The 26,936-nt window shown below is 42.1% G+C and overlaps 1 protein-coding gene across 4 annotated transcripts; it reads right to left on the bottom strand.

Annotated features, from left to right (window-relative positions):
- Positions 1-1,358: 1,358 nt before the first annotated feature.
- LOC128399819 (epididymal sperm-binding protein 1-like) lies at positions 1,359-23,175 on the bottom strand. 4 transcript variants are annotated; one of them, XM_053361593.1, is made up of 11 exons: positions 23,073-23,175; positions 17,628-17,810; positions 15,665-15,826; positions 10,912-11,058; positions 9,050-9,214; positions 7,331-7,495; positions 6,282-6,428; positions 5,003-5,206; positions 4,556-4,711; positions 4,288-4,349; positions 1,359-2,428 (listed from the first exon to the last, which is right to left on the bottom strand). In XM_053361593.1, exons 3-10 carry the CDS (start codon positions 15,729-15,731, stop codon positions 4,318-4,320), a joined length of 1,083 nt encoding a protein of 360 aa, XP_053217568.1. In that variant the 5' UTR covers positions 15,732-15,826; positions 17,628-17,810; positions 23,073-23,175; the 3' UTR covers positions 1,359-2,428; positions 4,288-4,317. The 4 variants fall into 4 exon arrangements, with proteins under 4 accessions (XP_053217568.1, XP_053217570.1, XP_053217571.1 ...); XM_053361595.1 differs by having other exon boundaries at positions 17,659-17,810; XM_053361596.1 differs by having other exon boundaries at positions 17,628-17,807; positions 23,073-23,090.
- Positions 23,176-26,936: the final 3,761 nt, after the last annotated feature.

Genomic DNA, 26,936 nt, shown 5'->3' with positions numbered 1-26,936 from the left:
TGTGGTCTCGTCCAACTTTATGATTCTATGATTCTATGAAATAAGAATCTAACATTTCTTACTTTCTAAATCCTTTGCATAATTACATTTAAGCCAATATATTTCATAACATATATAGCTTTTTAGAAGAAAGGGAACTTAGTAAAAGCTAAGCTAAATTCTAAATTCTCTAAAGATTCAAAGCAGTTTCAGAGAGCTGCTTTGCCTAGTCTAGCTGCTGTTTCTATTTGCCCTTTTAACCTTATGAAAATGTGGCTCAAGTCTCTAATGGCACAATAATTCTTACTATTTACCAACTCTTGTGTTTTGCAACTTGATTATTCTGTAATTTGTATGGTCAGTGTGACCTTTTGCTCCTAGCCTGTAATTTCCTCTTACAACCCTGAGGCACTGCTATAGATCAGGGGGGCCCTTGATCAAGAAGATAAACAGCTGCCAGAGTATGGTTTCTGCCTGGCATGAGAGATACAAACATTTACAAATATATATTTTTTAAGCTCATTTTAAAATACAAATCTTGATCAGATGCCTCACCCCTCCCTTACTGCAAACTGCTGTGGATATGTAGAGAACTGAGCTTAAGACTGGAAAAAGGAGAAATTGAAATTGATGTTTTCACAAACCATTAGGTGGGATGTAGATAAATGGTCATTTTTTATTTTTTAAAAGAATTGTTCATCTATACACACCGCAAAAAGGCGTACAAGTCAGACACTAAGAAATAAGAGTTTGATCTCTGCGTGAGCTTGGGTACCAGGCTCAGTGTTCAGGTGCATGTAGCCACTTTGTGCTGTCCCCCCCCCCCCCTTCAAACAAAGTTTCCAGTTCAGTTCCAACTTCCAAACTGGGTTCTAACATTTGGTGGAGAATGCAGTTATTGATCACACTACCTTGCATACTCTGGGAGCAGAAAAAATTCTCTTTTCCCTTTCTTTAATTGCATCCCCATTAAGGGATTCAACACGTAAAGGTTCCAATCCCCCAAACATTTGCTGGAGAATGAGAAACAGTAAGCAGAACCAGCTTTCTGCAAACAGAGGAACAGACATTGTGAGCATGCACACTGGAGCTGAAGAGGGTAGACTAGGAGTCTGCAGGCATATTGTGGGAACTAAAGTGAGACTAGATCAGGAGTAACCTGTTGTTGTTGTTGTTGTTGACAACAACTCCCATTTTCCCTGACCATCAAGCACACTGGCTCTAGCTGATGAGAATTGTAGACCAACAATATCCGGATGGCACCATGTTGGCTACCCATAAAAAAATACTGACAGGAATGAAGCTCCCAGTGTCAGAGTTTTTCCACTTCATTCATAGCTTCTCTGTCTTGGTGGTTCACAGTTTACAAAGCTACTCTATTGTGAATTTGCAAGGATAGACTTTATTAAGTATTCAGGTGAAATAAACCACTTAGCATTACAGGACGACACATTTACAATAACCCAGGTCAATCATCCACCCACAATCATCTGAAAGTTGCACATTTCTTGTGCACATCTGTGACATCACTCACACATCATCTTGTCATCAAAATGTAAACTATGCAATGGCATAGGACAGAGGTCAATTATATAGGTGCCCAGAACAGAGCAGCTCTTGATAATAGTGTTCATTTCATGCTAGCTAGATTACACAGTACACCCTCCCTTTATATAGCAAAATTTAAATATTTCAGATTTGATCCCAAATGAACCCTTTTCCTTCAAACAGTTTATTCCAATTAGCAGAGGCTAGAGAATAGCAGCTATAGGGGAGGAGATGCTGTAGGCAGTACTCCCTTCTTTTTTCTCCCTTGTCTATTCACACCACTCCAGCTTCTAACATTTCACCAAGCCTACCCTATTTACACTCTTCTGCCCAACCATAATAATCTGTAGATGATTAATGATAACCCAGATGTGAACCCATATGTTCATTGTTAAGGGAGTGAAATCATGGCCATACAGAAAATGCACGATTATATTACTGCTTGATTTTAATTACTAATTTTAATTAATATGCTTTTATATGACTTAGTGCTACCATGTGTATAATCCAAAAGACTACAGCTGTCAGACAAGACAAGAATAGATTTTGTTTTTCAGCAACTGAGCACAGAGCTGCTCATCATGTGAGTAAAGGACGGAGGAGGAGTTTGTGTATCAGTTAGGAAATCTAGGATGAAAGTGACGACAATGTTAGATATGCTGGTGGTGCTTCTGAACTGCTGTTCATTGGTGATGAGGGCAAAACATCTTCAGAGACTGGGTCCCTAGCAGAATCCTAGGCCAGGGATGAAGAGCAGCTGCAGTATGTAAGGGACTTTATCCATAGTTGTAGCATAGGTGGAAACAGGATAGGCCCAGATGAAAACTAGCATTTTCCACTAGTGAAACAGTGTAGTGGGAATCACAGATGTCCAAGATACTGGTTGATTGGTTTTGGTAATCTGGTGGGAAAAGATACATGCTGGTTAGTTACCAACAACACCTAAAGTCAGAGCCAATAGGCATGTAGCAAGTCCAATAAAGCTAGAAGGCAAAGGGTTCATGAGCTGATTTCATGAATACTCCAAAGGGCAGCATTCTCAGGCATAAGGAGCCCTGGGGCATGTCGTTTCCAGAGTACCCAGTGTGTGCATTAAGTATTCGGGCAACATAGGAAACTGCATTTCACAGAATTATTGGTGCCTGTGGTGTTGCTACTTTAGCCTTGAATGAGCCAAGGAGAAAAGGTCTTACAGAAAGGTTTCCAGAACTGTCACTTGGTAACCAGAAAAAGAAGAGGGTGCAAGTCAGTGTGTCTTGATGCCATGGGGAGGCTGGATGTAGAGGAGTGGTGGGAGGCACTAGCTGGGGAACCCCCAAGGAAAGAAGGTTTGGAGCCAGGGGAGTGGTGGTGGGATGACGATGAGTGGTCAGAGGGAGAAAAGGGAGAAGAATGGGAGGAGGAGATGTTGGAAGCTGAAGAGGTGACAGGATTTATTGAGCAGAAAGAGTCTGTAGCAGACAGCAGGCCAGAAGCAGAAGCAAGAGAGGAGCAGGTCAAAAAGGCAGAGATCAGGCAGGCTGCTTAAGAAGCCAAAGGGTCTCCCCTTCCTGCTGTGACCAGCTCTCCTTCCCCCTGGTCTCCCAGGGCAAAGGAGACACACACACATCAAGAAAGTCTTAAACTGCTTGGGAAGGATCTGGGGGGGCGGGGAGGATTAGACAACTGTGGGAAGACGGGGACCTTCAGTTCTCACAACTGCCTCATTGGGGCAAGATCTACCAGGAAGAGTTGATGTGCTCACTAGACCTGGCCTCCTGAGCTGTTTGTTTCTTGGAATAAAGAGTTAAGTTCACTGATGCTGTGTATGTTTATTACTGACCTGCTCCTGGCACTTGCCCCTGGCACTTGATGAGAGAGGCATTCTGACTCTTTTGTGTGCTTATTTATGTGACTGGAAGCATGGCCAGGTCCAAATTTCAAAATTAGGAAAATAAACCAAGCTGTTATCTATATGTGGCTTGGGGAGGTAGGAATCACCTTGACTTGCTAAGCCTAATTCTAAGTGAAGGGAAAGGAAGTTTGCTCATCACCAGTTTTCCCCCAAATTAACTCTTCATCATTCATTGTCTACTGAAGTGCTAACCAATATTGCATGTTAAAAAAGACAGGGCCCAAAGCAAGGGTGGAGAACCTCAGAACACTCTCTATTTACCGTATTTTTTGCTCTATATTCTCACTTTTTCCCTCCTAAAAAGTAAGGAGAAATGTGTGTGTGTCTTATGGAGTGAATGCAGGCTGCGCAGCTATCCCAGAAGCCAGAACAGCAAGAGGGATTGCTGCTTTCACTGCGCAGAGATCCCTCTTGCTGTTCTGGCTTCTGAGATTCAGAATTTTTTTTCCTTGTTTTCCTCCTCCAAAAACTAGGTGCATCTTGTGGTCTTATAGAGCGAAAAATACAGTAGCCCTCAGGACTCTCTCCAGGCCTCACACTCTTTGTGAGACACAGCCCTCAGCAGCCCTGCTTTGCACCTTCCTTGGATGTTTTTGCCGGGCTCCAGTGTATCATCAGACTCTGATAATGCTTCTTGGTTGATGGGAAGGAGGATAGAGAAGGGTGTGAGAGTGTGAAGGAGCCAGCCTACTGTACAGAGGTAAAATTTGCATTTATTGCTGAACCCACAGCTGCTCCTGGCCCCACCCACCACTGTCATGTGGTCTATGGAATGTTGCCCAGAAGGGAATGTGTCCCTCAAGCTGAAAAATGTTCCCAGATTGAGAGACAAATAAAAATGACATGGAAACATGAAACGCATTTACCTTACTGATAGTTGCCGGTCTCGCTTGTCTTTATGGCTGATAATCTTCTTGTTTTTTCAAATCTGTTGAACATAAGGTAAAGTTTTGTTGGGGGGGGATTTAAGCTGTAAAAGGAAACCAGGACTTCAGGGGAACCTAAATATAGATACAAAACTGCACAGAATGGAAAACTGAAAGCTTTCTAATCTGTGACGCTTCCACTGTTGCTCTTGCTGCCCATGCCCACTATAAAGTACTTTATGAAGCACCAAGAAGGATTCATTCCTACCTGAAGGTTCGCAGTATTTCCACTGGCGATCTTTATTATAGTCGCTGGTGAGAGAGCACCAGTACTTCCAGTTTACTGTCCCAACTGATGTACAGCTTGTGTAAGTCTTGCCATTGTAGGTGAAAGGAAAGACACAGCTCTTCGTAGATTCTCCATCTTGTCCCGTGAGGGTTGGGAGTGGAATGTGAGAGAAAATCATGAGATGAGCACCTCTAGCAAAGGAATAAGGAGGCTAGGAAGCTATCTTAATAAAACTTCTGATTATTTAGAAGTTATTTGCTCCCAAATAACTGTGCATTGAATTGCAGCCTACAGCATATTACTTCAACACATTAGGATCAAAATCTGCTTGGCGGCATGGGCTTCCAAGTAAACATGCATAAGATCAGGCTGCATGTCTGAAACCAACTTTCTCCTACACTCCCACCTGGGCAGCTTTCTGCTAACCTGGTAATAAAACTTCCCCACTTCTCAAATTTGTGTCAGCACAGAAGCTCCATAGCTTTTGCTCATCGTAGTTTGGAGTAGTGGAACACCAGTATCCCCCATTCTTCTCGCCGTTGTCATCCTCATTGGTGCAGGCATCAAATGTCTGGTTGTTGAAGGTGAAAGGGAACCAGCAGGGCTGGCCATTGGAGTTCCCTCCATACTCTGCAGACAGGGGGGACACAAAAAATAACATGCCGTAGAGTTTTGTCGTGTTGTCAAAGAGAACTGTATGAAGGATATGGGCAATGCCTCTGCATTCAAGGACTAGATAAAGACAGACACTTAATAAATTAGGCCAAGGCCCACCTCCTCCAACATCCTGTTTTCACAGTGGCCAGCAAGATGCCTATGGGAAGCCCATACAAGAAATGAGTGCAACAGGAACCTCCCCACTTCTGATTCACAGCAGCTACTAAACACAGGCATTGGAGGTGGAACACTGCCATTGTAGCTGGTAGTCTCTGGGAGCCTTATTCTCCATAATTTGTCTAACCCCCTTTCTAAAGCCAGCCACGTTGGTGGTCATCGCTACATTTTGTGGGATTGCAATTATATCCAATTAAAACTCAGTTAAAATCCTGTGATCTGCAGAGTCACCATCCAGGAAGGCCACTTTAGGAAGACACCGTACAAGGAGCAGATTAATGCCCGTATGGCTCTGGGCAACTGGAAACAACAGAACATGTATTTTTTCACTGCCAATACTATACAGATATACAAGCTAGGTTCACGTTGTCCAGGCATAGGCAAACTTGGCCCTCCAGATGTTTTGGAACTACAACTCCCATCATCCCTAGCTAACAGGACCAGTGGGCAGGGATGATGGGAATTGTAGTCCCAAAATAGCTGGAGGGCCGTGTTTGCCTATGCCTGGTCTTGCCTATACTACATAAATTCCCAGGTCGTACAGAACAACCTTATACCTCCCTGCTACTTCAAGATGAAAACCCAGATGTTACATACTCAGTTGCTAGATTCTGCACTGCCATGATGAATATTCATCAAAGGGTGGTTTGCACCACAAACTAGGCCCAAAATGAGCGCTCACAACTTACACTGTGGGCACCCTTTGCAGGATCCTGGGGACCTACCGGCTGCTTGGGCTGGCCTGCCTCTCAGTGCTATTCTTTGGAGGTTCCCGCCAAACCTCAGTCATTTAGCACTGCTGGAGGTGGGGCCAGTCGCATAAATAGGAGGCGAAGCCGGCAGCAGCCAGGCAGTCAGCTCAGGACTCTACCTTGGAGGGAACATCCTTTCCAACTGCTGTCTTTGTCATAGTCTGGAGTTGTGGCACACCACAGCTGCCCATCAAAACTTCCTTCTTTGGTGCACGAGGAGTATGACTTGTTCCTATACTTGAAGGGAAAGACGCAGGAGGCAGGTTCTGAAGAGAAACAGAGTGGAGAGGTGAGTCATATTCCGTTGCATTTTGTGTGCATGCTAGCCAGCTGTAAGGGGAATTGGCCAAATTCTGCAGATAGATAGATAGATAGATGATAGATAGATAGATGATAGATAGATACATAGATAGATAGATAGATAGATAGATAGATAGATAGATAGATGAAATGGATTGAATCCAGGTTATGTCAGTTGTACTCGGGTACCACTGAAATCCACTTAAGTCACGAATTTGTCTCATTGATTGCAGTAGGATTTTATTATAAAATGACACCTTAGATATAATGTGCATTCAGATGTGGGAATTATTGTATTCGTTTTCCTGTTTACAATGTTGGCACTTCTGTCCCTTTCCCAACATTCCTTGTACACTGCATTACCTGTGGAGTTATGGAACGGTGTCTTCCTGAGGGATATTACTGCATGTTGCACTAGATTTCGTTCACATTGTGTCCCACAACAGTGTGTGCCATCAGACGGGTCATCAGCCCTTAATCCTCATGTGTGCTTCTTTTCTCCCAAGGCCAGGAAAGAATTGGATTCAGAAATACAGCCCCAGATTTCATCACATGCGTGGCGGTAGTGTGTTACATAAAAACCATGGGGGAAATTATAGCACATAACACCCATGATTTTCCAGTTTAATTGGGTTGAATAAAGTACTTCCTGAATGCAGCCAATATTGTGAGGACCAACCCTACTTTTAACCTGGCCTGGGACTTCATAGTGAAGGACAGGTATGCAATAATAATAATGATGATGATGATGATGATGATGATGATGATGATGTCCAGGTGTTCAGCCCTTATTTGGGACAAGGAAGAGAAACATTTCTGGTCTGTCACCCTGAACAGCCTTTCCCACATACTTCCCTATTTTGCTTACTTGAGGGTTCACAGTATGCCCACGTCGGATTTTCATCGTAGTTGGTGACAAGAGAGCACCAGAGCTTCCCATCGAATCTCCCATCTGTTGTGCAAGCTTTGTACCACTTGCCTTGGAAGACGAAAGGGAACATGCAGGGCCCTGTAGCTAAATTTGCATCTAGTCCTGGAAGAAGTGGAGAAGAGAGAGAAGGAGGGGCTTCCTTAATAACCCACAATGCTTCTTTGTCCTGCTGAATGCGCTCAGCAATCAGATTCCTATGCCTGATTAAATCATGGAACAACTACCCACATCACCATCCATCTAAAGTTTTAAAAATGCTATCCTATGCACAGTGCTATTTTTCTAGAAGAAGAGGTGCCAGAACTCACCATGTAAGCCTCCCATGTTCTCTTATAATGGCAATGGAGCCCACCTGAGAGGTGCCAGAACTGAGTTCCACCACGTTCCGGCTGAAAAGAAGCCCTGTCTATGCATATCTGCTCAGAGGAAAGTCCCTTTTAGGTCAATCAGACTATAAAACGAGGCTGGGGAACTTCAGGGCTGGGGACTGAATGCACCCCCAGGCCTTTCCCCAGGTCATACTCCCTCCCTAGTCTCACTGCTCACCAGCCCTGCTTTGACCCCTCCTTGAGAGTTTTGGGATAGCAAGAATGTGTCCTTGAACTCTGATAACGCTTCTTGCATGACTGAATGAAGGACAGAGAGGGCTGTGTAAGTGTAAGGTAATATGGACATTCTTTGCTGTGCTCACTTTTCCTTCTGACTCCTCTCATCACTACCATGTGGCCCTGGGAACGTTACCTAGAAGGGAATGTGGCCCTCAGATGGAGGTGGAATCCTCAACTCTGGTACAGCAGAAGGAGAGAAAGAATTGCAGGGACTCTGCACCGGGGTGTAGCTATTGGCTCCATCACCCCCCGCCATCGCATCCGCCGGCTGGAGTGTGACCGGTGCAGGACTGATCCACCCTGCAGGGGGGATGTGAGTGCCACTGCATTGATCCACCGGGGGGTTCATCACACACACCCCAGGGATGGCATCTGGGGCAAACTGCCCCCCCTGCAATGCCACTGCTCCGCACTGATAATCTGACTATTGACTGTTGCAAGCCACTCTGAAAGCTTTTACCACACACCCCTCTTCAATCAAGCATGGGGTAAAACATGTTTTAAGTAAATAAAGAAAAATACTCCCAAAACAGTGTGTATAGGATTGCCGCTCATGTTCCATTGATTCCAATGGGAGAAAATTAAACATATGCCTAACCCTCCAACATTTCTCCAATGAAAATAGGGACACCCTAAGGAAAAGCGGGGCATTCCAGGAGCAGATCAAATAAAAAACCAGAATGGCTTCTGTAAATCTACGACTTTCCCTGGAAAATAGTGACACTTGGAGGGTCTGTAATCCACCCACTAAAATAAATGGAAAAACTGCTTAATTTTGGGTGGCTCTGATACCCTTAATTTCACACTTCCATTTTGTAATGTGACTGCCTGGCAAATGCTGATGCTGATGTCAAAGTGAAAGCAAAGCACTGGAAAGGAGAGTTTACAAAGAGCATTTGCAGAGAATGGAATTTACAAGGGAATATTCTCAGTAATGTGTACCCCAAAAAAATCATTCATTGTGCTTAATCTACAACCAACCATCTTCCAAGCCCTGTGATGCAACCCAACCCTGGCTTCTAATCCAACAGGCCCCCAGTTTACATACTGGTGTCAGCACAGAAGCTCCACTTCTTGTCCTTATCATAGCTTCCTGTTGTAGCACACCAGTAGCGCCCTTTTATTTCGAATTTGTTAGTGCAGGTGTAGTAAGTATGGCCTTTGTAGCTGAAGGGGAAAACACATTCTGCTCCATTCGAGTTGCCTCCATATTCTAGGCAAAAGACAAAAGCAGAGTTTGTGAATGTTTATGCCAATAAATGATTAGTAACAGTTTTCTTGCTTCTTTCTTATATTATCCTTTTTAAAAAAAATAGTCACACCCTATCGCAGGGGCAGGGAACTGGATGCAGCCAACAGCCAGATTCTTACCTGCCCCAAACACTGTGGGCTATTTTGACAGGTAGGCAAGACAAATCAAACCAGGCAGACAAAGGCTTCAGGATCTGTATATGCTGCTGATCAACTGCCCACCACCAAACCCCATTTCCTTTGCCTGCTGGGATTGAAATCCAACCACTCAGGCAAAGACACATAGTGCCTATATAGATACTGCCTCTGGGGGTTGTCACAGATACGTATCATTAACGAGAATTAAACCTATTTACTTCCTGAATGGGGAGGTCAGAGGGTTACTATATGTTACACAAAAGTATAAATGTGTCATTGCCCATTTACTGGGGGAGGCACATTTGAGTAGAGTGACTGAGAGCAGAAAAGCAGTGATAGAGTATGTTGACCCCTATCTCCATATTGCCTAGACACACACACACGTTCAAACATGTTTGCATGGGCCGATATGCAGTATCAACACTGCAAGAGGGGAAAACAGCTAATGGTGAGCAATTTGGAGTAGGAAGATGGTTAATCACTCCCTGCAAAGCTGCTCTTCTTAACAATAGGATGAGATTGAGACTGTAATGAACTTTGTTAATCTTTTTGGTCACCTCCAGAGCAAAATATCTTGCAGGAGGGATTCATGTCCACATCAGGAATTCAGGTTTGCACAGTTGAAGTAGCTTAAAGCCACTTTAAAATACATACATACATACATACATACATACATACATACATACATACTTTTACAAGTAGTAAAGTGGCAGAGAAATGCCCTGAACAGTCTGGGATAAACAAATGTCTAATGGTAAGACATATACAGTGGTACCTCGGGTTAAGTACTTAATTCGTTCCAGAGGTCCGTACTTACCCTGAAACTGTTCTTAACCTGAAGCACCACTTTAGCTAATGGGGCCTCCTGCTGCCACCGCACCGCCGGAGCACGATTTCTGTTCTCATCCTGAAGCAAAGTTCTTAACCTGAAGCACTATTTCTGGGTTAGCAGAGTCTGTAACCTGAAGCGTATGTAACCTGAAGCGTATGTAACCCGAGGTACCACTGTAAATGTTGTGCAAGCAAATCAGCATGAATGCTTGCTGTTGTATAACCTCCCCACAAACAGATCAGAACAAATGTTCCATCAGAGGAATATTTACAAGAGGGCAAATGGGCAACTGCCCAAAGGAGCTAATTTGAAGAGGGGGCAATGAGCATTCCTGGGCATTGTGAGGATTAGAACTCCCTTTAGGATGGTGCAAGAGGACTTTTTGCAAGCTCAGAAAATGGAATAACATCTTTAAGAGGAGGAGGGAGAGGTGGTGGTGGTAGAGTAAGGGGAATCCCTGTCCCACTGGCCTGCTGGTGATGCTTGCTAGCCATAGGATTGCCACCCCCATTGGATTCCACTGCCTGAGGTTGCTGCTTCCGTCTACCTCATGAGCAGGCCAGCCCTGCTAGGACCTTTTTGGATCGATTTCAACTCATAGAACACTTCAGTGTGTAAATAAACATAGTCTGCAGGATGACATATTAACACGCAAATGAATGTTACCAGAAGGACTGTATGCCTCTCACCTCTAAGAGCACATGGCTTCCATTTACGATCCTTGTCATGGTTTTCAGTTGTGGCACACCACAGCTGTTGGTCAGGGTTGCCATCAGTGGTGCATGAAGAGTAGTATCTGCCATTGAAAAGGAATGGGAGAACACAGCCTGGAGGGGCTGGGAGGGAGACAAAGGAAAAGGAAAAATAAGGAAAGTTGCACCACACTCAGCAGAAACTGCGTGAAAAGAAAAATACAGAAGAGATGGCCATCTGTCATGGATGTTCCTTGGGTGCCCAGGAGCTAGGTTTGATTCAGTTCGCATTTAAAGGCAAATCTACCAAATGCGCACTTTTCAAAACGATGTGCCTTCAAATTTCTCACGTCTCCAAATTTTGCAGTGGAATTCTCTAACTGAATAATGTGTACAAAAATGCATGGTGCACTATGGACCCTTTTAGGGCCTGGCATGCACACTGCAGGGGAGCATTCAACAGCAGCATACTTTATTAATTTGGTTAATTTGGTTAAACTACTTGTTATATATAACCTTTCTTCCACTTGTGTCTCCTGCATTTCATTTGGGTGTGGGAGCAAAAAAAAAGCACCCCAGTGGCAAAAAAAATCAATCAACTTTGCCAGAATTTATTTTGACCCAGGTGCTTCTGTTTTGCTTTGCTTTGCCTTGCTTTCAGTATTAAAAAATGTCAGTGATGAAATGGTTAAAATCTAGGAACATTGTTTGCTACTGTGCAGGTTTCAATAAATAAGGAGAACCCCCTTTTCTTGGAAGAAGGAAATATCACTTTTATTTAATATGGGGCTCCTTTGTAAAATACTGGGTGGAACATGAGGACCTGAGTTGCAGAGAGCTTTATTTGATGTATGGATCAAATTAAGATGTGGAATTGGGGGGGAACAGAGACATGGTGTTTTATTTGGATGGCAAATTACTTATTTCCTCAGCATGCCCAATTATGATAACATTACTAGTTATGTAATTACCGGTAATCTGTCATTTTTCAATATGTCAATTTGTGTGTTTTAATATTTAATGCAAAAATAAAAGCTAAAAAATAAAAGCTAAAATCAACTGCAAGGGATTTGTTGAAAGTAGGACTCCGTGATATTAAATAAAAAAATTCATTCCAGTAGCACCTTAGAGAGCAACTAAGTTTGTTATTGGTATGAACTTTCGCGTGCATGCATACTTATTCAGATCTGTAACTAGATCCATGATATTAGGCACCTTTGCTGTACGCTTTTTGATGTCAGCTTTTTTAAAAAAATTGCTTAAGCAAGTCTGCCCATACAGGTAATCCCATTTGATATGATGTAATATATACATATATATAAGGAAAGTCCAATGCTTTAAAGAAAAATATTGCATAGGAACCTGGAATGTAAGAACCATGAACCTTGGTAAGTTGGATGTGGTCAAAAATGAGATGGCAAGAATAAATATTGACATCCTGGGCATCAGTGAACTAAAATGGACGGGAATGGGAGAATTCAGTTCGGATAACCATCACATCTACTACTGTGGGCAAGAATCCCGTAAAAGAAATGGAGTGGCCCTCATAGTCAACAAAAGAGTGTCAAAAGCTGTACTGGGATGCAATCGCAAAAATGATAGAATGATCTCAATATGAATCCAAGGCAGACCTTTTAACATCACAGTAATCCAAGTTTATGCACCAACCACTGGTGCTGAAGAAGCTGAAATTGACCGATTCTATGAAGACTTACAACACCTCATAGAAATGACACCAAAGAAGGATGTTCTTCTCATTATAGGGGATTGAAATGCTAAAGTAGGGAGTCAAGAGATAAAAGGAGCAACTGGCAAGTTTGGCCTTGGAGTTCAAAACGAAGCAGGGCAAAGGCTAATAGAGTTCTGCCAAGAGAACAAGCTGGTCATCACAAACACTCTTTTCCAACAACACAAGAGACGACTCTACACATGGACATCACCAGATGGGCAGCATCGAAATCAGATTGATTATATTCTCTGCAGCCAAAGATGGAGAAGCTCTATACAGTCAGCAAAAACAAGACCTGGAGCTGACTGTGGCTCAGATCATCAGCTTCTTATAGCAAAATTCAAGCTTAAACTGAAGAAAGTAGGAAAAACCACTGGGCTGGTAAGATACAATCTAAGTCAAATCCCTTATGAATACACAGTGGAAGTGAGGAATAGGTTTAAGGATTTAGATTTGCTGGACAGAGTGCCTGAAGAACTATGGATGGAGGCTCATAACATTATACAAGAGGCAGCAACTAAAACCATCCCAATGAAAAGGAAATGCAAGAAAGCAAAGTGGCTGTCCAATGAGGCCTTACAAATAGCGGGGGAGAGAAGGCAAGCAAAATGCGAGGGAGATAGTGAAAGATACAGGAAATTGAATGCAGATTTCCAAAAAATAGCAAGGAGAGACAAGAAGGCCTTCTTAAACGAGCAATGCAAAGAAATAGAGGAAAACAATAGAATGGGAAAAACCAGAGATCTGTTCAAGAAAATTGGAGATATGAAAGGAACATTTCGTACAAAGATTTCCATAATAAAAGACAAAAGTGGAAAGGACCTAACAGAAGCAGAAGACATCAAGAAGAGGTGGCAAGAATACACAGAGGAACTATACCAGAAAGAAATGGATGTCTCGTATACCCCAGGTAGTGTGGTTGCTGACCTTGAGCCAGACATCCTGGAGAGTGAAGTCAAATGGGCCTTAGAAAGCACTGCTAATAACAAGGCCAGTGGAAGTGATGATATTCCAGCTGAACTATTTAAAATTTTAAAAGATGGTGCTGTTAGGGTGCTACACTCAATATGCCAGCAAATTTGGAAAACTCAGCAGTGGCCAGAGGATTGGAGAAGATCCGTCTACATCCCAATCCCGAAGAAGGGCAGTGCCAAAGAATGCTCCAACTACCCCACAATTGCACTCATTTCACACGCTAGCAAAGTTATGCTTAAAATTCTACAAGGCAGGCTTAAGCAGTATGTGGATTGAGAACTTCCAGAAGTGCAAGCTGGATTTCGAAGGGGCAGAGGAACCAGAGACCAAATTGCAAACATGCGCTGGATTATGGAGAAAGCTAGAGAGTTCCAGAAAGACATCTACTTTTGCTTCATTGACTATGCAAAAGCCTTTGACTGTGTCGACCACAGCAAACTATGGCAAGTTCTTAAAGAAAGGGGAGTGCCTGATCACCTCATCTGTCTCCTGAGAAATCTCTATGTGGGACAAGAAGCTACAGTTAGAACTGGATATGGAAAAACTGATTGGTTCAAAATTGGGAAAGGAGTATGGCAAGGCTGTATATTGTCTCCCTGCTTATTTAACTTATATGCAGAATTCATCATGCAAAAGGCTGGGCTGGATGAATCCCAAGCCGGAATTAAGATCGCCGGAAGAAATATCAACAACCTCAGATATACAGATGACACAACCTTGATGGCAAAAAGTGAGGAGGAATTAAAGAACCTTTTAATGAGGGTGAAAGAGGAGAGTGCAAAATATGGTCTGAAGCTCAACATCAAAAAAACGAAGATCATGGCCACTGGTCCCATCACCTCCTGGCAAATAGAAGGGGAAGAAATGGAGGCAGTGAGAGATTTTACTTTCTTGGGCTCCATGATCACTGCAGATGGTGACAGCAGTCACGAAATTAAAAGTTACAGATAGGTAGCCGTGTTGGTCTGCCATAGTCAAAACAAAAAAAAAAAATTCCTTCCAGTAGCACCTTAAAGACCAACTAAGTTAGTTCTTGGTATGAGCTTTCGTGTGCATGCACACTTCTTCAGATACACGAAATTAAAAGACGCCTGCTCCTTGGGAGAAAGGCGATGGCAAACCTAGACAGCATCTTAAAAAGCAGAGACATCACCTTACCAACAAAGGTCCGAATAGTTAAAGCCATGGTTTTCCCAGTAGTGATGTATGATGTATGGAAGTGAGAGCTGGACCATCAAGAAGGCTGATCGCCGAAGAATTGATGCTTTTGAATTATGGTGCTGGAGGAGACTCTTGAGAGTCCCATGGACTGCAAGAAGATCAAACGTATCCATTCTTAAGGAGATCAGCCCTGAGTGCTCACTGGAAGGACAGATCGTGAAGCTGAGGCTCCAATACTTTGCCCACCTCATGAGAAGAGAAGACTCCCTGGAAAATACCCTGATGTTGGGAAAGATTGAGGGCACAAGAAGAAGGGGACGTCAGAGGACGAGATGGTTGGACAGTGTTCTCGAAGCTACAAACATGAGTCTGACCAACCTGCGGGAGGCAGTGGAAGCCAGGAGTGCCTGGCGTGCTCTAGTCCATGGGGTCACAAAGAGTCGGTCACGACTAAACAACTAAACAACAACAACAAATATATACATATTTTTCTGAGTATAAGACTATATATTTTCCTACATTCTTGAAGTTTAAAAGAAGGCGTCGTCTTATACATGGATAGTGTATAGTGCATTTTCTTAATTTTGAGACCCAAAAAATAGGCGGCGTCTTATACACAGGGGCGTGTTATACATGGAAAAATACAATAATATGTGTTTCATAATGCATATTTTTTAAAACTCTTGGCTTTATGGGGGGAATAGGGTGGCTTATTTTTAGTATTGATTTTATCAATAATATTAATGCATATTTTATGTAAACCACTTAGAGGCTTTCATGATTAAGTGGTATATAAATCTCATTAAATAAATAAGAAAGTAAAATGACACACACACCAACCCAGAGAAAAGGGGCCAGAGAATTGACAGGTGGAATGGTTCTTACCTTCAGATGCCACAAGTAGTGGCAGAAGAGCCCAGGTGCATGTGAGGAAAGTTATGACAGGAGCCATCTCTACTCTCAGTCAGGGAATCTGACAGGCGTGAAGAAACCACATCATGCTCATTCTTTATATAGGCCCTGCCTGGCCACATCTTCCTCCCACAACTATAACAGAAGGAGATGTTCAAAACCCTGCTATGTTAAACCTGACCTTTTCAACCAGCATTAGACCGCTCCCATTTTCGCTTCACTTCTGCACGAGCTGATACAGTACGGGACAAAGCTTTTGCTCGGGATTGCCAAATGGCTAAAGGGAAGAAAATAGTCATTGCCTGCTCCTATCTCTTTAACAGAGGCTACACAGACTGAAACTAACAAGTGAAGTTTTCATCCCTGAGAGCTGAACACGATGACTTGGAAATTGCTGCTGATCTAGCCAGTGTTTCAAGGGCAGCTGAAATTTTATTAGGCGGTGTATGGCCAGTGAGTGCTGTTTGTCCTGTCTGCAGTATTTGTTGGCCCTTTCATTGTGACCTGGCAGTTTCTACTGAAAGCATAAGAGCTTATTTTTAAAGAAGATGGAAATGCTGCCTTAAAGTAAAAGACACTGTTGCTCCTAAAAGCAGGAACACTGTATGTTCTTTCATATATATATATATATATATATATATATATATATATATATATATATATATAATTTTTATTTAATTATCTGTTTTACATTTTAAAATATTCATTTAAACAGCCTTAAAATATTAGTGACTTCCCTTCTTCTCTTTCCATAGTTCATTTTGCATAACATAAATCCCTGCATATTTTACATAAACTAAACCATTCAGTGTTCCATTATTACATCCATCAAAACTTATTTACACAGTTGAATTTATCTTAATGCTGCCCTTGTTTTCAGGTGTACACAATTTCCCCCCATATATTCAATAAACATTTTCCAATCTTCTTTAAATGTATGTTCTTCTTGTTCTCTTATTCCATACGTTAGGTCCACAAGCTGCACATATTCCATCAGTTTAAGTTGCCATTCTTCTTCAGTTGGGAACTCGCTCATTTTCCATTTAGGGGCTAACAAAAACACAGGCCGAAGTAGTAGCATACATAAATAACCATTTTGACGCCTGGGAATTTCCATCTGAATTATCCTCAACGAAAAGGACTCTGGTTTTCTTGGGAAAGTGCTTTTAAACATTTTTTTTTTCAGATCATTATAAATTATTTCCCAATACTCTTTAACCCTTTTACAGGTCCATCACATATGAAAGAACGTACTGTCAACCTCATTGCATCTCCAGAGGGGTACTCTATGTTCTTCCCACTTGAGACTCCTTTTGGCTCATGCTAGGTTGTTCATGACCACTTACCTCCTTGGTGAGACTGAGTGATGTGGGGAAATCCCTCTTTAGCTACCTTATGGGCATAGCAGAGGGTAAAAGGAAAAGTTAACAAGGATGGGCAACTCCTTTGATCTGGGGCTACATTCTCCCTGCCTTGCCATGACGTCGTTACTCATCTCCCCATTGGCCATGGAGGTCCACTTTCTTGCTTTCCAAGGCTGAAGGACCCTCTGAGTGCAAGATTGTGCTTGGCGCATCTTCTCAGTTAGAACTGAGAAGTGTCCGTGCCAGATGGGAGAGAAGCCTAAGAGAAACTCTGCCTGGCACCCAGCCGGATCACTCTTGGGTTTCCCTCCTGCTGCTATCACTGGGAATGGAAAAAGCTACCATATACTGACTCAGACTGTACTACCTACCTGGATATGCCAGGGGTTGTACTTGGGACCTTCTACATGCAAAGACAGGTGCTCCACCACTGACCTCCAGCACTATCATCGTTGCTTTGCCTTCCCTCCCAGTGCTTCCATCCCCACTCAGTTCCCAAAGACCTCCACCATCGTCCAGGCCATGTGACACACACAACTCTGTCCTCTTAACACTTCACAACTGCTCATCACCTCACTCTGCCACCTGCTTCAGGTAATATACCATGCGCTGGAGAACTGGTGTCTGACTGGTGCTTGTTTTGTCTTCCTTCCTACCAGGCAACAGGTATCATTGGGTGAGGTGGCCACGGAAATAAACTCTTCAAGTTCCTGTTATCTCTTCATTGCCCTTTCCAAAGCAATCTGCCAAATCTACTGTGAGAGTCCCAAAACAGAGAATTTATTCCTCTGCCCCCACAAGCTCACTCAAGGTTAGTAAAGCATGCCGCATCGTGATATAGTCTCAGGTCTGGGAGTCCGAAACCTCCCCGCTCTTTTATGTCGGTTAATAATTTATGTTTGATCCGTGGCTTTTTGCCTTGCCATATAAACTTTGTTAGGTCCGTTTTCCATTCTTTAAAACAATCATCTTTACCTATTATGGGAATCATTTGAAAAAGGAACAAGAGTTTTGGTAAAATATTCATTTTAATAGCCGAAATTCTACCCCAGAGTGTTAAATTCAATCTTGTCCAAGTTTCCATTTCTCTTTTTGTTTCTTCCCATTTTTTTTTATAATTATCTTCAAACAAATTTATATTTTTCATTGTTATTTGTATTCCTAAATATTTCACTTTTTTTACAATTTGTAATCCAAATTTTTCTACCAGTTCCTTTTTCTCTTGATCTCCCATGTTTTTTACCATTAGTTTCATTTTTTCTTTATTCAAAGCAAAACCTGAGACCCTTCCAAAGTTTCCCATTTTTTCTAGAGCCTTTGCTATGCTTTCCTTTGGGTTTTCCACCATTAAGACTAAATCATCTGCGAATGCCCTTATTTTGTATATTTTCTCTCCTAGGGATATTCCATTTATTTCTTGATCCAGTCTGATTTCGTGATTTAATATTTCCAAAACCAAAATGAATAATAATGGTGAAAGTGGGCACCCTTGTCTGGTGCCCTTCTATATTTTAAAATAATCAGTCGTGTCATTATTTATTATTATATTTGCTTCTTGTTGTTCATAAATTGCTTTTAGCCCTCTTGTAATTTGGTCTCCCATGTCCATCTGGTCTAATAATATTTTTAGAAATTTCCATGATACTTTGTCAAACGCCTTTTCCGCGTCCACAAAAACAAAGGCTACCTTCTTACTCGGTTTCATGTCTAAATACTCGATCATATCAATCACTGTTTTTATATTATCACTCATTTTCCTGCCCGGCAAGAACCCTGCCTGCTCTTTATTTATGCAATCCTGCAAAACTGTCTTTAATCTTGTTGCCAATATTTGTGCATAGATCTTGTAATCATTATTTAGTAATGATATTGGTCTATAATTGGTTATAAACTCTTTATTTCGTCCTTGTTTTGGGATTACTACTATGTGAGCCTGTTTCCAGGTGTTGGGAATCTTCCCGTCTTCTAGTATTCTATTTAAGAGTGTCTTCATAGGTGATAATAATGGTTCCTCTAATTTTTTGTAATGTATTGCAGTAAGACCATCTGGACCTGGGGATTTTCCCAGTTTCATCTTAATTATTGCTTGATGAAGCTCTGTCGTGGTTATTGGGGAGTTTAGATCTTGAATCTTTTCTTTCTTAATTTTAGGTATATCCTTTCCACATAAATACTCTTTTATTTCATCCTCTGTCTCATTTCCTGCTTTATATAGCTTATTATAATATTTTATAAAGCACTTTTTAACTTCTTCAGGATTATCTAAAGTTCTCCCTTCTTCCACTATTTTATCAATCAGTTTTTCCTTTTGTCTTTTTTTCAATTGCCAGGCTAGCATCTTTCCGGGTTTATTTGCAAATTCGAACGACCTTTGTTTCATCCATTTAATATTGTCCTCAATTTCACTATTTAATATTGCTGAAGCCTGAATTCATTTTTTGGTTGTTTTGGTAAAAAATTTTCATTTATTCCTATTTCTTTCCTTATTTGTTCTAGTTTTTGCTCTCTGTTTCTTTTCCTTATTGCACTTTGTTGTATGTAAAAGCCTCTTATGAAAGCTTTACTTGCATCCCATATTGTCCTGATGTCTGTATCCTGTTCTTTATTTAATTCAAAAAATTCTTTCATTAGTTCTTGCGCTTTTTTCACAATATTTTCGTCATTTAATATTCTTTCATTAAGTCTCCATCTTTTATTAGTTTTCTTGTATTCCTTTAATTCTAATGTGACTGGGTTGTGATCTGTAATAATTTTGGTCTGTATTTCTGCTTTTTTAATTTTAGTTGTTAAGTTATTTGATACCCATATGCTGTCAATTCTGCCGGCTGATTTTTTTACTTCCGAGAAATATGTATACTGTCTTTCTCCTGGGTTTTTATATCTCCATGTGTCAATCAAATTTAATTTTTCTACCATCTGAAAGAAGGTATCTGGGAGTCTGCCTTTTTTTGATTTTCTTTCTCTCTCTGTCCTATCTAATTCTATTGATGTGACTCCCATCAGAATAATTTCCTCTTCTATAAATTCCAGTAAATTAGCTTCTACTTTCCTGAAGAATTCTGTTTTGTTACCATTTGGTGCATAAACTCCTACTATAATTAAATGTTCTTTACCTTTTGTTATTTTTACCCCTAATAATCTACCTTCATCATCCTTAAAGATTTTTTTTTGCTTCTTATAGCAAAATTCAAGCTTAAACTGAAGAAAGTAGAAAAAACCACTGGGCCGGTAAGATACAATCTAAGTCAAATCCCTTATGAATACACAGTGGAAGTGAGGAACAGGTTTAAGGATTTAGATTTGCTGGACAGAGTGCCTGAAGAACTATGGATGGAGGCTCATAACATTATACAAGAGGCAGCAACTAAAACCATCCCAATGAAAAGGAAATGCAAGAAAGCAAAGTGGCTGTCCAATGAGGCCTTACAAATAGCGGGGGAGAGAAGGCAAGCAAAATGTGAGGGAGATAGTGAAAGATACAGGAAATTGAATGCAGATTTCCAAAAAATAGCAAGGAGAGACAAGAAGGCCTTCTTAAATGAGCGATGCAAAGAAATAGAGGAAAACAATAGAATGGGAAAAACCAGAGATCTGTTCAAGAAAATTGGAGATATGAAAGGAACATTTCGTACAAAGATTTCCATAATAAAAGACAAAAGTGGAAAGGACCTAACAGAAGCAGAAGACATCAAGAAGAGGTGGCAAGAATACACAGAGGAACTATACCAGAAAGAAATGGATGTCTCGTATACCCCAGGTAGTGTGGTTGCTGACCTTGAGCCAGACATCCTGGAGAGTGAAGTCAAATGGGCCTTAGAAAGCACTGCTAATAACAAAGCCAGTGGAAGTGATGATATTCCAGCTGAACTATTTAAAATTTTAAAAGATGGTGCTGTTAGGGTGCTACACTCAATATGCCAGCAAATTTGGAAAACTCAGCAGTGGCCAGAGGATTGGAGAAGATCCGTCTACATCCCAATCCCAAAGAAGGGCAGTGCCAAAGAATGCTCCAACTACCGCACAATTGCACTCATTTCACACGCTAGCAAGGTTATGCTTAAAATTCTACAAGGCAGGCTTAAGCAGTATGTGGATCGAGAACTTCCAGAAGTGCAAGCTGGATTTCGAAGGGGCAGAGGAACCAGAGACCAAATTGCAAACATGCACTGGATTATGGAGAAAGCTAGAGAGTTCCAGAAAGACATCTACTTCTGCTTCATTGACTATGCAAAAGCCTTTGACTGTGTCAACCACAGCAAACTATGGCAAGTTCTTAAAGAAAGGGGAGTGCCTGATCACCTCATCTGTCTCCTGAGAAATCTCTATGTGGGACAAGAAGCTACAGTTAGAACTGGATATGGAAAAACTGATTGGTTCAAAATTGGGAAAGGAGTACGGCAAGGCTGTATATTGTCTCCCTGCTTATTTAACTTATATGCAGAATTCATCATGCGAAAGGCTGGGCTGGATGAATCCCAAGCCGGAATTAAGATCGCCGGAAGAAATATCAACAACCTCAGATATACAGATGACACAACCTTGATGGCAGAAAGTGAGGAGGAATTAAAGAACCTTTTAATGAGGGTGAAAGGGGAGAGCGCAAAATATGGCCTGAAGCTCAACATCAAAAAAACGAAGATCATGGCCACTGGTCCCATCACCTCCTGGCAAATAGAAGGGGAAGAAATGGAGGCAGTGAGAGATTTTACTTTCTTGGGCTCCATGATCACTGCAGATGGTGACAGCAGTCACGAAATTAAAAGACGCCTGCTCCTTGGGAGAAAGGTGATGGCAAACCTAGACAGCATCTTAAAAAGCAGAGACATCACCTTACCAACAAAGGTCCGAATAGTTAAAGCCATGGTTTTCCCAGTAGTAATGTATGGAAGTGAGAGCTGGACCATCAAGAAGGCTGATCACCAAAGAATTGATGCTTTTGAATTATGGTGCTGGAGGAGACTCTTGAGAATCCCATGGACTGCAAGAAGATCAAACGTATCCATTCTTAAGGAGATCAGCCCTGAGTGCTCACTGGAAGGACAGTTCCTGAAGCTGAGGCTCCAATACTTTGCCCACCTCATGAGAAGAGAAGACTCCCTGGAAAATACCCTGATGTTGGGAAAGATTGAGGGCACAAGGAGAAGGGGATGTCAGAGGACGAGATGGTTGGACGGTGTACTTGAAGATACAAACATGAGTCTGACCAAACTGCAGGAGGCAGTGGAAGACAGGAGGGCCTGGCGTGCTCTGGTCCATGGCGTCACGAAGAGTCGGACACGACTAAACGACTAAACAACAACAACAACACCATGATTGACATCAATTGAAGCATTCCTCTGGGACAGCCTTTTTGTTGTTATTGTGACAATTGCAGGGGCAAAATGGATTAATCCCTCTCTCCCAACATGCTGTGGTTCTGATTCTAATTTTTTGAAGGGGGAGCAGTTGTGCCTGCTATTTACCATTCAAAAGATAAGCCGCAAATCCAAAAATGACACATATAAATGATACATATGCTACTTAGTCCCAAATCTCCTTGAATTCAGTGGGATTTGGGGTGACCTTGAAGCTCATTTGGGCCAGTCCCTATCTCTCAGACTACCTATCTACCTCGCAGGGTTGCTGTGAGGATAAAGAAGGGAGAACCAAGTACTCTACCCTGCGATCATGGGGGGAAAGTAGAATATAAATATAACAATACTCACCCCCATCGTTCTGCCCAGACACTGAAGTCCAGCTCCGAGGGCCTTCTGGCAGTTCCCTCACTGTGAGAGGTGAGGTTACAGGGAACCAGGCAGAGGGCCTTCTCGGTGGTGGCACCCGCCCTGTGGAATGCCCTCCCATCAGATGTCAAGGAAATAAACAACTATCTGACTTTTAGAAGACATCTGAAGGCAGCCCTGTTTAGGGAAGTTTTTAATGTTTGATGTTTTATTCTGTTTTCAATCTGTTGGGAGCTGCCCAGAGTTATTATTATTACTTAAAGACACTTCTGAAGCAGTGCCTTTCTTACTCACTTTTCCCCCGATTCTTACACCTCTCAGCAAGTTCACCACGTTTTCCATCTGAATTTTCTAACTGTTCAACTGGCCCCAAGAACCCCACTGTCCAATCAGACCTTGCTGTTACACAAACCAATCACACATTAGAGCAAAGCAACCAATCATATAGAAGTTCCATTGTTTGTCCAACCAATGGGAATGGTGTGTTATACAATCATGCATTAGAACAAAACCACCAATCGTATAGATGTTTCATTGTTTGTCCAGCCTGTGGGAATGGTATATTTTATTGGGTGCTTTATCCAGACCCTAAAGAACACCCAGGGCCAGCCCTATCATTAGTGAGGTGCCTGCCTCGGGCAGCTGATTTTAAGGTTTATGAAAGGGCAACAAATTGTTACCTATTTAATTTTATTACTGTTGTATTTTCACAACCAGAGACAGGGAGAGAGGTTTGTAGGATATTTCTGCCTCAGATTAAAAATAACTCAACTGCACTAAGGTACAGTGGGACTGGAGAGCAAATGGGAGGTTTTCCTAACTGCTAAGATACCTGCTTTATCTCACTTTTTGGGAGTCAGTGCATACATAGGAGGGAAGAGTTAAATTCTCAGAAAGAACATGGCCTAACTACCTATGAAGAAGCTCTTGGAACAGGGTTTATCACTGCTGTCAAACAGAACAAAAGCCACTTTTAGAAGGTAATCGACCAGTAACTTTTGTAGATAATTCTATGGAAGATAGGGTGTCTTTGTTCACTAATGCAGAAAAAGTTGTGATAACAAGACTTATACAGGTGACCCAAAACAAGCAGTGATAATTTCATGACTGAGAGGAGCAGGAGGACCTGGCTCACTCGCCCCATCCCTCCTATTGTGACTCACACCACCCTCCCCACACCACTGTCCATGCATTAGAGGTTGTATCTGCAGTCCGAATGTATATAGGCTCATCCCAAGAGTTGGAACTCTGAAAACATAAGGTTCCACCTCATGGGGCCAGACTTTGTGTGTTTGACAGGCTGCCCCACTGCACTCAACCAATGGATGGCATGGGGAGTGGCTGGTACAGGGCCTGGGTGAGGGTTAAGGTGTGGTGCCCTCACTATGGAAATTTGGCAGCCCAACTCTTTATTGGTTTTTTAGAAGATCAGTAAGGACCATAATGTACCAGTGTGCATTTGGGGACCCTATTATAAACCAAACCACTGGTGAAACCCAGAGGTCTGTGACTGGATCTCTCACACCATCCAAAACTCTAAATAGGGAAAGTTCTATTAATCCTTTCCACCAAAACCATTATACCAATCTGAATCCACCCTGCCACAACCTGCTATTTACAGTGCAGGATAAAATGTATTAGAACCATTAGAAAAGCACCCTACCCCAGAGAGTGCATACTAGGTAATTTCGATTTAAAATTCAAAGTGGATTAATTTCTCCCTCGTGCATATTTGAGGCATGGTAAGATTCCTACAAAAGAGGCTCTTTCCCAACTTTTTGTAGAAATGGGCCTTCTTCCCCAATGCCCCCTCCCACAGATCACATAATTATGTAACTAGTTCTCTTTCATAACTGAACTTTGAATTGCTGTGCCAGGTGATAACTGAATGTTTACCAGGATGTGGTAAATGCCAGAAGTGATGGGATCTGGCACTGACCAGTTCTTGGAGGATTTTCAATTTTTCATCATTATCCAAGGATCTGTCAACTGGTGTCATGGGAATATAAAAGTCCGGTTATGCAAGTTGTGAAGAAATGGTTCCATGTCAGAAAAACCCTAAGCGTGTCTGCTCAGAAGTAGTAGAGAAAGGTGAGAAAGTGTGTATCTTTCTATAATATCAGAACACAGGAACATGTGCTGAAGCTGAATGTTGGAAGAGTCAGGACACCAAAAAATGAAGTATTCATTCACATAGCATATAATCAAATAATTTGATTCACTCGCATGAGATGTAGTGATGGCCAGCAACTTGAATGGATTTAGAAGATAGCCTTATCCTTCATGAATTTGTCTAACTCTCAGTAGCTACTAGGCATGATGGCAATGTTCTGCCTCCACTATCAGAGGCAGTAAGCTGCTGAAAACCAGGTGCTATTATTTTAAAGAATGAAATCAAGTAAGCATTTGAAATGTTGTAATAGTGGGTGACTTCTACTACCTTCATATAGACTGGCCAGTGGCATAGCATTGATTGCTAGCAGTTGGGGCACGCGCACCTGCCAGGCAGAGTGTGCCAGCCCGAGCCCACAATGCCAAGGCTGCCAGAGCAACCCCACCCCCACTAGAGCAAAGTGGGGCTGTGATGAGCTGCCTGCCCTCCCGTGCAGGGGGAGCCCAGCCAGTTAATGCGGCCCTTGGCAGGCAGTAAGAAGCACTGAGCTGTTCTGCACTGGGGGTGCCTACATGGGGGGCACCTGGTTCATGCCCCCTCAAAAATTGTGTGCCAGGGACCGTGGCCTCTCTGGCATCCCCCACACTATACCCCTGAGACTGGCTACATATGTGTTCCAATCAAGACAAACAGGTTAAATTGTTAAACGGAACTGCCTTTTCTACTCTGTCTACAGTTATGTCTATACACTGGCTGTTGGATTATGACATCATAACATGTCACACTGTGCTTATACCCCAAGTTCCAAGTTCCAAGTTTTATTATGGCAAAAGCCAGTGACACTAAACACCACAAGATCAAACAAAAAGAAATCAACAACAACATCAGAAAAGAAAAAAAGGAAAAAAAGGATTACACAAGGGAACTTCGCAGTGTGCCATTCAACAGAGGAGATTTACGCTTCCTGATTACTAAAGTGCAAAATTTGGCCACCTCATATGATATTGAGCTTGAGGAATCTTCCAGAAGGTATTTTCGTAGAATTTCGGGGGAGGATTCCAAGTAATGTTGTAGGGGTATAAATTTTGATAAAAGCGGCAAAATAAGTTGAACTCACTCTTCACTATAAAATTCGCAAAATAGAAGGATGTGTGTGACAGATTCTACCTTATTAGACATACAGGGGCAGAGACGCGCATGCATTGGTACCCGCGTGAATTTGCCGTACAGCACTGCTGAGGGCATTGTCTCAAAGCGGACTCTAGAGAAAGCCCATCTATAAGCTTCGTTAGTGATGTTAGTTAAGTAAGGGGCAGCTTCAAAATTAGGCCAAGCTTTTAAACATCTATACGTCTCCGGGAGTAGGGCGTCTTCTTGTTGTAATTCGACATCGTAAAGTCTCTGAGTGATAATTGCTTTTGCCTTGTTCAGAGTTCCAATAAAAAGGTTTTCAGGGTTTAGGCCAATTTGTTTGATCTTATTAGTTATTTGCATAAGCCAAGGAGGATAGGGAACTGCGGCCAGGAAGCAAGGTAACAGTCCCTTAGGATTGTAATGGATTTTCAGCCAGAGGGATATTGCTTGCTCCCAGACTTTTAATTCCACTCTGGGCAGTCCTGCCTCTTGCCTTAAGACTGCATTAGGTGTACACTTTGGGGTAGCAAATAATGATCTTAAGAATTTTGATTGTACTGTTTCAAGGGTCTTAAGGTTGGCAGAGGGGCTAATTTGAAAGCCATACAGGAGTTGGGCTAAAGATTTTGCCTGAAAAACTTTTAGGGCCATCGGGAGGAAGCCAGCTCCTTTCCTTCTGAATAATCTAAGGATGGCATTTGCACTTCTTCCTGCTGATATAGCTGATGTGGTCAGGTGTGTTGACAATTTGGCATTATAAGAGAAAGTAATGCCTAAGTATTGGAAGGTCTTAGTCTGTTCAATGGCGTTTCCCTTTACGTTCCAATTATCTTTCCTGAAGGAGCGGTTAAAATGTACAATTTTGGTTTTGGCAAAATTAATTGTTAACAGTTCAGTGTTACATTGGTCAC

The sequence above is a fragment of the Podarcis raffonei genome, chromosome 13, assembly GCF_027172205.1.
Source record: "Podarcis raffonei isolate rPodRaf1 chromosome 13, rPodRaf1.pri, whole genome shotgun sequence".
In the NCBI taxonomy this organism is placed as follows: domain Eukaryota; kingdom Metazoa; phylum Chordata; class Lepidosauria; order Squamata; family Lacertidae; genus Podarcis; species Podarcis raffonei.
The sequence above is the reverse complement of the archived record's forward strand: the minus strand, read 5'-3'. Positions and strand labels throughout refer to the sequence as shown.